Source organism: Mastigoproctus giganteus, chromosome 10 (genome assembly GCF_048544385.1).
Source record: "Mastigoproctus giganteus isolate SK-2022 chromosome 10, ASM4854438v1, whole genome shotgun sequence".
Classification (NCBI taxonomy): Eukaryota; Metazoa; Arthropoda; class Arachnida; order Uropygi; family Thelyphonidae; genus Mastigoproctus; species Mastigoproctus giganteus.
Window position 1 is genome coordinate 168,005,058 of NC_143584.1, and position 15,230 is coordinate 168,020,287.

At 37.8% G+C, this 15,230-nt stretch overlaps 1 protein-coding gene across 5 annotated transcripts in view; it reads right to left on the reverse strand.

The window, feature by feature from the left end:
* Nucleotides 1-15,230, reverse strand: part of LOC150079459 (PAT complex subunit CCDC47) — a 264,969-nt gene that overhangs the window by 158,490 nt on the left and 91,249 nt on the right. For all 5 annotated transcript variants that reach the window (XM_090383780.1, XM_090383779.1, XM_090383781.1 and 2 more), the window contains one exon: nucleotides 13,528-13,702. In XM_090383780.1, coding sequence (XP_090239906.1) covers nucleotides 13,528-13,702 — 175 coding nt within the window. The remainder of the gene's footprint in view (nucleotides 1-13,527; nucleotides 13,703-15,230) is intronic.

The following is a 15,230-nucleotide window of genomic DNA, read 5'->3' on the forward strand; positions in this document are numbered from 1 at the left end:
ATGTTGAAAAGTTTAAGCGAACTCTGATGATCTGTATTACATTTATTAATTATTAAATATTTGTGACACATCATTGTGGGCTTTTATTTCTTTTGTAAATAAAAGTAATTAAGTTTTACTCATCTCAAAAATCAATATTATATCTGCTACACCTTTATTTATAAAAATCCTAATATTTTCATGCATAATATATCTATTTATCCTTCTATAATCATTTCTCATAGCAGTTAATATAAAAGATACATTGTTGTCAAACACACATTCAGTGAAACCAAGTTTTATGATTTTACTTTTTGTTGTTAGCAATGCAATCAAGAACATAAGATGCTAAACAATTATAAGAGTTATAAAGACGCTAACTGACTTATAACTGCAGCTGCATGAATAACAGATCTTTCTGCTTAAAAAAAACAATGGTATAGATGCTTAACTCAAGATAAAATTAAATTTATTAGCAATTTCAAAAGCAAAATATTTTTTTCACAATGGAAAAATGAGCAGATTTATTCATTAGTTGATTATTCATTATTTGAAGAATGAGATGCGATTTCAATGTTCCTTTCAACGTTTTAGAATAATCATTTGTTTTAAAAGGACAGCCTTACTGTTAACAAAGTTTATTTTTACATCAATTCCAGGAATTTATATGCAGTTTTACATTACTAGGATTCAAAATGAAATTAAACAAAGGTAATAAAGGTAATAAAATAAAGGTAAAAGTAAACGATATTTCCCTTGAGAGATGCACCTTGAAGAATTTTTTGGTCTTTAACATAAAGGAATAGTGGCCTACTTATAAACTTGACTACATAAGAGCCTTAAATTTAATAGGCTGGGCACTGTGATTGCAAATAGTGAAGCAAATAAAATTTACACATAGGTGCTGCTTTTGAATAAACCATCAAATACAAATACCTGATGTCAGAAACAGAAGATTTTGTTTATAAACCATGAACATAACACATGGCTCTAGTCTGCAGGGAAACTTCCACTAGTTTTTTTTATAAATGTTGTTTGATATATTCCACCATTCAGCCTTCAAAATGAAAATAATATCGACTTTGTGTTTTGGGGAGTGTCTCCTCCCACACACACCCAACAATCCAATTCATCCCAAAGGTTCTCTACAGGATTCCAGTCAGGGCTCTGGGCTGGAAAGTACAACTTTTTGAGGCTCATGTCCTCAAACCAGTCCCTCACAATGTGAGCAGAATTAACATGGAGCACTGTCCTGCTGATACAGGCCTTCCCTACATGGTGTCATAATGTAGGTAATGCATTATTGTCCAGAACATTTAGGTAGACCACAGCATTCACGGTTTTGTCTAAAACCACCAGTGGTCAGGCCAAACCACAAATCCCAAACTGTCACACTACCTCCACAAAACATTGCTGTTGGGATGATACAGTCCATCCAGTAGCTTTCTCTGGGCATCCACCACATCCAGGCACAACTGTCACATTGGTAGACCACAAAACATAACTTATCACTCAAAAGTCCAAGAATGGCAAGAACAGCCAAGGCTAGGCAGCATCTGGCATTAGTCAGGGTGATTAGTGGCTTATGGATGGCTGCACAACTTGGTAACCCATAGCACCTTGTGCACTGTACTGGTGTTGAAACATGTCCCAACTTTCCACCAACCAAGGGCATGTGCATGCTGCAACAGCATCAACCTGTATTCTGAGCAGATGATTCTCTGATGTGCTCTCTTTGGAGGTTTTCCAGGTCATTTAGCAAAGTTTCAGTGCCAGTCCATTTCCATTTGCAGATTACATCACCCTAGGAATCTTCAGTGCTTCATCACATACAGGCCAATTGCTTATCAGGCAACCCATTATCATTCCATGCTGGAAGTCTGTTAACTCTGTCAATCACAGCATCTTGCATTCACAACTGTACTGTCTATTCAGAGGTCTACAAGCATCTTTAATTTCATCTCTAACATATGGTGCTTGGGTAGGACATGACCAACTATCAATGGATGAGTATCCATATGTTAACTGTAGGGCAGCATAGTATGTATACAGGCAATTGGAGTACAAGTCCACTGCTATCTAAGGAATTTTATGAAAATAAAACCAATTCTTTCTGGCACTATTTATTGTAAAAGGAAAAGAATGCCACTTTTCAATTTGACGAAAAAATTACCAAAGGATTATTTTTAATTCAAATTGAAAATTACCACAAATAAAAAATTACTATAGATATTACAAAGATATTATCCCAGTGCACATATGGCACTGCACTGGATGGACAGAAAGGAAGTTAGAATGCTGAAATTCTTTTGGAAGACAAGATGGTTCAACACTGACAAAGTCAACTAGAATACAAAAGAAAAAATAATGGAGCCAGAACGTGTAAATGAATATAACAACAACATGGGTTCAATGGGCAGATGTGACAACATGATGCTGATTTTGGTAGAGTGCGTGCAAAAACCAGTAAAGTGGTACAGGTCGACCATCACTAATCTGGCAGCATTGGGACCTGTGGGGTGCCAGATCACCGGTGGTTATTTTAGCACATACAGGTTACCCAACAGCTAACCACCTCTTCCTACCTTTAACACGTTGACTGCCAAGCGAGAAAAAAAATTCCCTAGAGAACAAAAAATATTTAGCAAATAATTTGATTAGTAATTCTAAAATAAATATTATAATGTCAGTGTTGTCGTTTTTTCGCTTAAAATATCAAAAAAAAAAAGATTTTTTTTTTTTTGATGTCACATATATGTGGCCCAGTAGGTTACTTTATTTCTTGAGAAGCAGTGTCAGCCACATACATGTGACTCTATTACGGCATACATATGAAGGTTGTTTGTGATTAGTTTATTGCGAGCGCAGCAATAAAACTAATTGCAATAAAATAAACTCTCAAACATCGCAATAAGTTTGTCAGTATTGTCAGAGATTTTGTAAAAACAAGTGTTGTGTTGTGTTTTTCCGCAAGTTTGTACAAGTGTGTTGTAAAAAAAAATCTAAAAAGGAATGGCTAAAAGAAAATTACTAAAATAAGAGAAACTGAGAGAAATTGCTGGAATTTACAATTAAGCAGAGTTAAACTTCTCACAGACACACCACTGTCTAGTTTTTTCAGAAGTTCAACTTTATCTGTTATGGACAATGTATGGAGTTTGCGCTTAACACCACGAGAGGCACTTCCTTTATGCATTGGAACCATGGCTGGGGCTAATGTGAGCAGGTTATAATAATAATTGCAGAAAACAAGTGGGAATGGCTTGCCGGTGTTTACGATTTCACACCAACAGCTGATGTTGCAACCAACACCACCAAAACAGTAGTGGCTGGTCGGTGCACCAACTAGGGAAATTTGAAATTATGTCTGAATTAGCGGTGGTACCGGATTACCGGTGGCTAGATTAGTGAGAGTCAACCTGTACAAAAAAAGTTTTTAAATTGTGCAGATGTATGCTCTCTAAATTTTGCAGATGTATGCCCATGATTTTTACCAAGAGTATACTGCTAAAAAATAATACTGTTGTGAAATTTCAGTTGGGTATTACAGATAACTGAAGATTTATTACCCCCATGCAAGCAAAATGCAGTGGCTACTGCCATGTTTGTACATATAACAAAAGAGGACAAAAGAAAAGAAGAGAATCAAGATATATGTATTCTGAATCTGATGTGGAGTTGTACATTGATCCATGCTTTCAGTTGTATCACTGTATAAAATATATCACACTGTATAAAACTTCTTAATTAATTTATTGTTTTGAAATTACTATTCCAATATTCTTGTACTAAACCAGTATTCTGATATTCTTGTATTATACCAGTATTCTGATATTCTTGTATTATACCAGTATTCTGATATTCTTGTATTATACTAGTATTCTGATATTCTTGTATTATACTAGTATTCTGATATTCTTGTATTATACTAGTATTCTGATATTCTTGTATTATACAGTAAAATCTCGTTAATACAAACTCGGTTTATACAAAGTAATCGTTTATATGAAGCACATACCATTCCCCTGCGAAAGGATAGGTTTTTCTATGTAAACATATTCGTTTATTATGTATTACAAAGTTCTTTTTCACCCCATGAGAAATAAATATTGTCATTTTTTATGTTTAATACAAATCTTGGCAGAGCTATCAGATTACTACCCCCGGCCACCTGGCTCCCTACTTCCTGGATGATGGCACTGACTTGTTAGAAATTAGTTTTGTGTAAACAAAAGCAGTTTATGGTAGCTAAAATGTCAAGTGCACTCTAAGAAACATCTTTCTGAAGGATGAGTTGTCAAATTAACAAAATAATAAAAAGTTTTTCTAAGCTGTTTACATGTACTCCCTCGCTCTCCACAGAATTAAGTCTGGAAATTAAACTAAAAATTATACAAGAGGCTGATAGGACGGAAAGAAGCAAAACGGACATTGCAAAGGAATGCAACATCCCTTTACCTACTTTATCTACAATACTGAAAAACCAAAAAAAGACTTGAAGTGTGTGACACTGGAGCAGAGATGAAAAACGGGAAATGAATTCATGGTGCAAAACACAAGGAGCTTGAAACAAAACTTTTTGAGTGGTATCAAAAAATGTGCATCTAATTCGCCAATACCAGATCCAATTTTGCAAGGGCAAGTTATCTAGCTCAGCAACACGAGATTAGCAAATTCAAATGCAGCAGTGGCTGGCTCCAAAGATTTAAAGACGAGAATAACTTGGTTTCGCAAAATGTTTGCGGTGAGTCTGGATTAGTCGACAAAGAAAAGGCTACAGACTGGTTGTGTTCTGTACGGTCCATCCTTGAAAAATATGAGGCAAAGGATATTTTTAATCTTGACAAGACAGGTTTATTTTATAATTTCCTGTCAAACAAAACATTTGCTGTTCAAAGAGATCTTGTCATGGTGGAAAATTAAGTAAACAAACACTCACTGTTCTGTTATTCTGCAATTCAGATGGCAGTACAAAACTATGCCCACTTGTGATTGGTAAGTTTTCCAAGCCAAGATGTTTTAAAGCAGTTAACCAACTTTCCTATGATTATGAGGCCAATAGAAGTGCTTGGCTTACTGTCAAAATTTTTCAATCTTGATTATCAAAATTGGACAGAAGAATGGCTTCAGAAAAAAGGAACATTTTGATGATTCTAGACCATTGTATAGCACATTCTGCCGAGACACTTAAGTTGAAAAATATACGGCTATTGCTTTTAACCTCCCCCCAATATCACCAGTTTAATGCAACCACTGGATCAAGGCATTATTTATAATCTCAAGAGAGCACACAGAGCCCGCCAGATAAGGTACTTGATCCGCAACATACAAGGAGGGACAATTTTCAGCCAAATTGGAATGTCTTGGATGCTATCCGTAATCTTGTTATTGCTTGCGAGAGTATTACATCAAGTGTAATAATCAACTGCTTCGGAAAGAGTGGCTTTGGAGAGAACATCATCTAAAAACATGGTCCAGCAGACAAATGAGATAGCAACAGTGAGAATTGGAGGAATTTGAAGGAGCGTATGTATTTTGTTGGCAAATTTGAGGAGTTTGTGAAGGTGGATGATGAAGTTGCTACCACTGCAATGCCAACAACAGAAGAGCTGCTGGGTATCAAACAAATGATGTTTGATACCCAGCGACAGCAAAAGTGAAGAAGCACGCACACGCACGCACGCACGCACACGCACGCGCACGCACACACACTACCATCTAAAAAAAGATGCCAAAAATGCATTGAACATAACAGAGAATGTGTTGGCCTGCAGTAACACTGATACAGAAACAACTATTGCATTTGATAACGTCTGTGCTGTAGTTAAAAACGCATATAGGACAAAAACTGTGCAAACAACATTGGATTTTTTCTTTAAATTAGACTAATTTATTGAAAACTTAATGGTTTGTATGTCTCCTTTTATATTAAGATTGTAATTCTTTTTACTATGATACTAAAATATTGCATATAACAAAATATGTACTGTACAATATTTTTATTTCCCTTAATTTCCAGACACGATAGGAGGGAGTATATGATGAGAGCCTTGTCGATCAATTCGACCCTGGAGGGATTGTGCAAGGCTCAAGGGATAGAATTTTTTTCAGCCTGGTCTGTACTTGTTAACAGGAGAGACTGCTTCTACAGGGATGGGATACACTTAAATAGAAAGGGTACAAGAATTTTTGCTGATGCTGTCGAGGCAGTGTTAGGTGGGTCGGAAAACTGCTAGTTGGGGGGGATACAAGGACTAATAGATTAACAGTAGCCACTGGCAGAGGTGGAAGTGATTCTTGCACTGCTTCTATTGAAATGAGCAGAAGCCTGAAAAACAAGATGCAGGATATTTCAGAGGCTGCTGGGAGTCATTGCGGTACAAGTAAACACATGGGTTGTGTTAGGGTAGCTAAGAATAGAAACAGGTGCATGCATACTTGCGTGTACACCAATGCTAGGAGTTTGGTAAAGAAATTTGATGAATTTGAGGTATTGCTCAAAACATCAAAGGCAGATATTGTTGGGATATCAGAGACGTGGTGTCACACAGATATAAGGAATACGGAACTGGAATTTGGGGAATACAATGTGTATAGAAAGGATAGACAGGACAGGAGGGGAGGAGGAGTTATGCTATTAGTTAAGAAACACATAAAATCCAAGGAAGTGAAGCCAGTCGACATTGATGGACAGGGCAGTGTCGAGTCAGTTTGGTGTGACATAAGCATAGGGAAATCAAAATTGAGAGTAGGAGTGTGCTATAGGACTAATGACTCTGATGAGTATAATAAGATATTGTACAGGGAAATGGAGTGGGCCAGTAAATCAGAGAGTCTTATAATGGGAGATTTTAATTTCCCAGATATTGACTGGAATTTGTGGGTTGGTCACTTACACACTAGCCAGGCTTTTGTGGATTTATTGGATGATTGTTTTCTAAATCAGCATGTTCGTGAGGCAACAAGAGGGAGCAATACTCTTGATCTGATTATCAGTAGTGATTCTTCGTGCATTAAGAATCTGCAGATAAATGAACCACTAGGTGGCAGTGATCACAGTGTGTTGAAGTGGGATTTACTCAAGGAGGTAACTACCATCAGAGGTAAAGGGAAGGGTTTTTGTTTTCGTAAAGGCGACTATGGTGGTCTGAGACAGTATTTAAATTCTATACAGTGGGACCAACTGATGATGTTACCAACAGCAAACTCAAAATGGGAAGCATTTAAGGAACTAATCTTGGAAGCTACCAGGCTTTACATACCAACTAAGAAATATTGTTCAAGGTTTAGGCCTAAATGGTTGTCAGATGAACTAATGAGACATGTGGCAGAGAAGAAAAATGCATGGAATACATACAAATTAATGGGCGACATGGAAGCCTATGATAGATATAAGTTGGTCTGTAACCAAGTCACAAAGGAGATTAGGCAGGCAAAGGCACACTACGAAAAATCTTTGGCAAAGGATGCAAAGAAAAACAGAAAAGAGTTCTTTACCTATTTAAACTCAAGAAGGAAAGGGATGAATCAGATTGGTCCACTGGATATTGATGGTTCAACAGTTGAGGATCCTGCTCAGGTGGCTAACAATCTAAACGAGTATTTTGCATCTACATTCACGCATGAGGAGTTATTCAGGAAGGAGAATGACGTAGGTAAAGTAGACATTGGCAGTGAGCTAGATGATTTTGTAATAACTGAGAGGAAAGTGGAGGAGAGATTGTTGAGGATAAACATAAAAAAGGCACCTGGGGTGGATGGGATCTATCCAGTTATATTAAAGGAGGCAGCAAAGGAAGTAAGCAAACCCCTAGCCATAATTACAAAGGGTACTAGGAAAGTTTTGCAATATGACGCAACAATGAATCACAGGAAGCTGCTTGTTGATGCATGTTGAGACATGTTCATACGTGCATAGTAGCCGCCGCGCCAAGTCGATGGGCTCAGTTATTCATTGGTAGTGAGAGTGTAAAGTGCTTGCGATGGCATCGTGGTCACGAAATGAGATAAGGACAGTTTTGCGGTATAATTTCATGCGTGGTTTAACCATAGACCAGTGCTTAGAAGAAATGACTCTTGCACTAGATGATGATTGTCCACATCGTACAACGATATTCAGGTGGTATAGAGAATTCCAAAGGGGAAATTTCACTCTGGAGGATTCTGAGAGGCCGGGAAGGCCACGAACGTCAGTTACGGAGGAAAACGTTACTGCTGTGAAGAAAATGCTTGACGAAAACAGGCGAGTGACCTACCAACAGATAGAGGATACTTTGGGCCTAAATGCACCAGCAATTCATTCGATTCTGCAAGATCATTTGCAAGTGAAGAAACTTTGTTCTCTCTGGGTGCCGCATCAACTGACTGAAGAGCAGATGACACGACGTGTGACTTGGTGCCGGGAGATGTTAAAAAAGTTTGATAAGGGACAATCTCGGTATGTGAACAACATCGTGACAGGTGACGAGACTTGGCTGTACTATTACGATCTGCCGACCAAGGCTCAAAACAAAGTTTGGGTCTTTGATGATAACGACACACCCATAATTGTCAGAAAATCCCGATCTGTAAAGTAGAAAATGATAGCTGTATTTTTCAAATCGAGTGGAATTGTGGAACGTGTCGTTTTGGACACGCAGAAGACAGTCACAGCTAATGGTATACTGAACAATGCCTGCCTAAAGTCATTGGATCTATGAAGAACCTGCGGCCAAAGTCAAGAATGGACACCTGGTACCTCGATCACGATAATGCTCCAGCTCACCGCGCCAAAGCCTGCACCGAATATTTGACCACGACAGGACTGAAACTTCTCGAGCACCCTCCCTACAGTCCAGACCTTGCTCCCTGCGACTTTGCACTGTTCCCGCATGTGAAAATGAAGCTAAAAGGGAGGCAGTTTTCCAGTGATGAGGACCTTCTACGGGCTTGGGACAACGAGTGTGCTTTACTCTCTAGTGAAACTTGGCAGAACTGGTTTAAAGATTGGTTTCGGAGGATGGAGAGGTGTATTGAATGTAGAGGAAATTACTTTGAAAAAATTAAATAAACAAAGCTGTATTGCAAAACTTTCCAAGTACCCTTTGTATGAGAGCTTCTTTGGACTCAGGGGAGGTACCCATAGACTGGAGATGTGCAAATGTAACCCCAATTCACAAAGGAGGATCAAAGGCTGACACAAGTAATTATAGACCTGTTAGTTTAACTTCTGTTCCAGGAAAATTAATGGAGGCACTGGTTAAAGAAGCACTGCAGGATCATCTAGACAAGAATTCAGTTATAGCTCAGATGCAGCATGGTTTTGTTAAGGGCAGGTCTTGCCTGACCAATTTGATTGGATACTATGATGTAGTAACAAAAGAACTGGATGCAGGGAATAACTTTGATATTATATATTTGGATCTTAGAAAGGCTTTTGATACTGTTGCACATGGAAGACTGCTGCACAAATTGGAGCAGTGTGGCATTGGAGGCAAATTGCTGCTATGGATAAAGGGATGGTTGAGTGGCAGAAGACAGAGAGTGGTAATCAATGGACACTGCTCAACGTGGACTAATGTTATTAGTGGAGTTCCTCAGGGTTCAGTGTTGGGTCCGTTGTTGTTTTCGGTGTTTATGAATGATATTGATGATGGTATATCAAGTTTAATGTCCAAGTTTGCAGATGATACAAAGGTTTGCAGGGTTGTTAAGGATACTACTGATGCTATGCTGCTGCAACAGGATCTGGAAAGGTTGAGCAGATGGGCTGAGAGGTGGCAAATGAAGTTTAACATTGACAAATGTAAAGTACTACATATGAGAAACAGTAACCCCAGAGCAATGTATCAACTCTGCGGTACTACACTGACAGTGGTGGAGAATGAAAAGGACCTGGGGGTAATTGTGCAGGCAGATATGAAGTTCTCTGAGCAGTGCAGACGAGCTGCAAGAGTAGCTCATGGTGTCATGTCAATGATATACAGGAATTTTTCTAGCAGGGATAAGGAGGTGATTATTCCCTTGTATAAGGCAATGGTTAGGCCACATCTTGAGTACTGTATACAGGTCCGGAAGCCTCATTTCAAGAGGGCTGTAGAGCTGCTGGAACGGGTACAGAGAAGGGCAACAAGATTAGTGAATGAAACAAAGGGTTGCTCTTACGAAGAAAGGCTTAAGTTTTGCAAATTACAGAGTCTGGAGACTGGGCACCGGGGAGGTGATCTGATAGAGGTGTATAAGGCTTTGAATGGTTTGAGCATGCTTAATGCCAATGGGATTCTTCCTCTTGCTCAGAATAATCACCCCAGAGGGCATAAATTCAAATTGAGGAAGGACGGATGTCGGATAGATGTGCAGAAATTTGCCTTTGGCCAGTGGGTGGTTGGTTGGTGGAACCAACTTCCATCATTTGTTGTTGAAGTTGATAGCCTAAACAAATTTAAGGCTCAACTGGACAGATATTTCGAATGAACGGAGGGGTGAAATGGGAGTGGTGTGTTTTTTTTTTTTTTGGCTGATGCTGAATAAGCTTGCTTTCTTGCATCATATGCCTCTACTAATGCTAATATTGCTTTCTCTTAGTTTATCTCACAAATAAAATAAAATCTTTAAAAAATGTTATTCCTATTACTGTATTTTAGACAAATAAATTGATAAAATAAAATATTTTATTTTATTAATTTATTTTTGATATTATTATTATTTATCTTAGATATACAGTAGGTACCAAAAAAAAAAAAAAAATTTGACACTTTTGGGGGACCTCGTTACTACAAACCTTGTTATTACAAAACGTGAAAATTTAGGTCTCTTGCACTTTGTATTAACGAGATTCCGCTGTACTAGTAATCTAGTAAAATATTTTGGACTTAATAAAATATGTTCCACGTCGGTATCAAAAATAAAATCTAAAATATTTTTCATAGCATTTTTCTTACATTTTCAGAAAATGTGAACTTTTTTACAAAAATAACTCAGGCCATGAGGACAATATAGGGATAATATCTTTGAAAATAACTGTATCCAAAGGATTTAAGAAGCTAACAAGTGTCTGAAAACTGCATGTCATAAAATTTTAATATCACGATGCATGGTTTACCTGTGCTAACTAATTCAAAGTTAGATTTAAGTTCTAACCTTGAATTTTGTTCTAACAGCTATGTCACCATAGCTATTAGAATAAAATTTAAGTTAAGTTCATTCTTTAAAACATGTACCCCACAAATATCTTTTGATCAGAATGTAAACTTTCTTATTTTATATTTGTTAACTAAAGTGATTTGCCATGAAAGCAAAAACAAGTCTAGCCTTGTCATTAGAACCTGGCCCAAACAAAATTATCTGAGAAACTTGACATTTCAGACCTGTGTTGATGACAGGAACCATAAAAAAAGGCTCATAAAAGTTCCTTCTTCCTTGAATTAAACACAACCCTAGCCAAACAGAGTTTAGAAGGAAAGTATTCACAGCCACTGTGCTAACTGTGAATGGGGTCATGTTTAAAAAGTTTGACTGGGTGAGAGGGAGATATTCGTTCTACCTATAATCAGCCTATTGTACTCCTCATAAAAGTGTTTTTGTCTGTAAACTGCCTGAATCCTACGGCCAGTGTTAAACTTGATGGATGGAAAACCATGAATTTATTTTGCTTTATTATGTACATCTACCTAACAGCAAATAGGTTCTCCATTTAAATCTAAGAACACCCTAGATTCATCATGGCATGGACTCAATAAAGTGCCAAAAGTGTGCCACAGGGATTCTGGTCAATACTGAACTCAACTGCTTTCCACAGCTGTTGCAAATTTGATGGTTGTGAATCTCTCCCTCTGCAGAGCTTGTTCACCTCGTCCCACAGGTATTCAACTGCATCGAGGTCTAGTTCAGCCTTCTGTGAGGTAGCTACTATTGTACACTGAATTCCCTTTGGAACCAGTTCTACATAATTCTGATTGCATAACATGGAGCACTATCCTGTTGGAAGAACCCATTCACAGAAGATGGATATGCAGCAACCATGAAGGGATATGCCTGGTCAGAAACAATTTCCAGATAACCAAATGTTGCTCCACTGGTATCAAGGGGCTCAATGTCCACCACAAAAATGCTCATTACACCGTTACAACCAGCCAGCAATGTTGACATAAGATAGTATGGGTCCATAGACTCATTGTGTTTTCACCATATTCTGGTCCTTCCATTAGCATGAAACAAGGACCACAATTTGCAGCCAGGTTGGACACAATTTATAGATAACCCATGGCATCCAAATTTTGCTTCATTGGTAGTGGGGGGGGGGGAAATAATGTGCATCATCACCAACAACTTGTGCTGTTGACCTATGGGTCCATGGATTCATGCCATTTTTGCTACATTCTGATCCTTCTATTTAGAGTGAAACAACAGGAACTAGGATTTGTCAGACAAAGCAAAATTTTTCCAACCTCCTGTCTGCCCAGCATTGGTGTTGCTGAGTCCCCTGTAGTGGGCTAAGGAACCATGATTTCTTGTTTTTTTTTTCAAACTGCAGCCAATGACTACAAAATGGAACCCAGTGTGACCACTGGCTGCAATACCCCATCTGTGGCAAGATACAAGTTGTGTATTCTGAAATGTCTTTGATTATTACTGTTGCAGTGAGTTGTTATTTGACTGACTGTAGCCTGTTACCCTGAACAAATGTATTGTCAGCCCCCATTAGCCTCTTGCATCAATGAGCAATTTCTGACCACAGGATTGCCATTGGGTGGATGTTACTTGGTTACTGGAGCAATTTCAACACACAAGACACAGTCTTACGTGGAGTTTATGACTGTGACTTGAAAACAGGCTTGCAATTTTCAAGATACTCATATTGTTATCTAGGTGTCAACTACCTTGACATTTTAAAGCTATTTATTTCTTTCACCCTGTCCATTTTTGGACAGAATTGCATAAATACAACAATCTGAACATATCTGCCCACCTGCTTCATACTGCATGGTGTGAACATATGATGCCATTAATGCTTCATTTCATGAAAAGGATAGGTGTACTTAATAAAGTGGCTGTTTAGTGTAGTTATTATACTTACTTTAGTGCATATCTGATAAATACAAGAATTAATAAACTTTAATTACTGATATTTGGGTTGTATAAAGCTTTAATCACTTGGTACCTGAAAGGGGAGGGGAGATCTATTAGTAGATCCAATATAATAGTGTGATAATGTAATGAAATTTTTTACTCTTCATTTCAACTGAAATTCTCACCCTTCATTTAAACTCACTGTTTGTTGGAGAATGGAGGAAACTACATTCTTAGGTGTTGTTATCAAACTTTAATTTGATAACAACACCTACTGTTTCTAATTATAATTATTATAGTAATAAGTAATTTTTAAATAGATGGCCCACCTCATCATTAAATCCAATAAAAATAAAACAGCAACCAGTGTTCAACCATAAAACTTTTAAAACAGTGTTAAATAAATCAAAGTTTAATTTTATAAGTTTTTCTTTGAAGAAGTCAGCAATATTTTTTTCATTTAATTCTTACCAACAAATTGTGAAATTATTGGCTACTTACCAACCAAGGTAAAATTAGTTTCTAAAAGCTGTTTATGAGAATTGAACCAAGCTATTGCTAATTTCTGATTTTTGTTTCGACCAGCAACAAAATTAATAAAATATACAAGCAATCCTGCGATCATCAAAAACTCCAAATAAAAGCTCTCCCAATTTCTTCTTAAATGAAGTGGTACCTAGTAGTACAAATAAATGGTCATTATACAATAATTTTATATAAACATTGTACACTATACAAAGAAACAAATTTCAAATATGAGATTAGCATTAGTAAAGGCACTTGATGCAAAAAGCAAGCTTAAATCAGCCAAAAAAAACACAAATCTTCTAATTTCACCCATCCACTTGCTCCAAATGTTTGTCTAGTTCTACCTTGAATCTATTTAAGCTCTCAACTTCTACAACGACAGATGGAAGTTTGTTCCAACAATCAACCACACACTGGCTAAAGGCAAACTTCCACACATCTATTCTACAACTGTCTTTCCTCAAATTGAATTTATGTCCTCTCAGGCAATTATTCTGACCAAATGGAAGAATCCCATCAGCACTGAACAAGCCCAAACCATTCAAGGCTTTATACACCTCAATCAGATTGTTGTTATTGTTATTTGGTTTTTAGGAGCATTAGCAACTAAGGCCATATTGCTCCGGGGATATGCAGTGGTCATTCCCTGACCTTTCCGCATCCTCGGTATTTGGTGGTCACGGGCTCGAACCCCGGTCTAATCAAGAAGCGTGTGCTATGCACTGCTGCTCCTACCCACCTGGCTATGGAGGCACCCCTCAATCAGATCACCTTGCAGGTGCCTAGTCTCCAGACACTCTAATTTGCAAAACTTAAGCCTTTCTTCATAAAAGAAACACTTTGTTCCATTCACTAATCTTGTTGCCCTTCTCTGCACTCGCTCCAGCAGCTCTACATCCTTCCTAAAATGAGGTCTCCAGACCTGTATACAGTACTCAAGGTGTGGCCTGACTATTGCCTTATACAAGGGGATAATCATCTCCTTATCCCTGCTAGAAAAATTCCTGTATATCATTGACAAGACATCATGAGCTATTCTTGCAGACCATCTGCACTACTCAGAAAACTTCATATTTGCCTGCACAATTACCCCCAGGTCCTTTTCATTCTCTACCACTGCCAGTGTAGTACCACACAGTTAATAGGTTACACTAGGTTTACTGCTTCCCATATGCAGACCTTCATATTGTCTGCAAACTTGGACATTAAGCATAATATACCATCATCAATATCATTAATAAATACAGAAAACAACAATGGACCCAACACTGAACCCTGAGTGACTCCACTAATAACATTAGTACATGAAGAGCAGTTTCCGTTGATTACCACTCTCTGTCTTCTCCCACTCAACCATCCCTTTATCCATAGCAGCAATTTGCCTTCAATGCCACACTGCTCCAATTTGTGCAACAGTATCAAAAGCCTTTCTAAGATCCAAATATATGATATCAAAGTTATTCCTTGCATCCAGTTCCTTTGTGACCACATCATAATATCCAATCAAATTGCTCAGACAAGACTTCCTCTTAACAAAACCATTCTGTGTTGGAGCTATAACTGAAATCTGGTCTAGATGTCTAGATTTTGAAAATGATGCATCAGGAGATAATTAATATGACTGGAAGTCAGTAAGTCACAAGTAAATGCAGCTTCATAAATACGAAATAAACAAC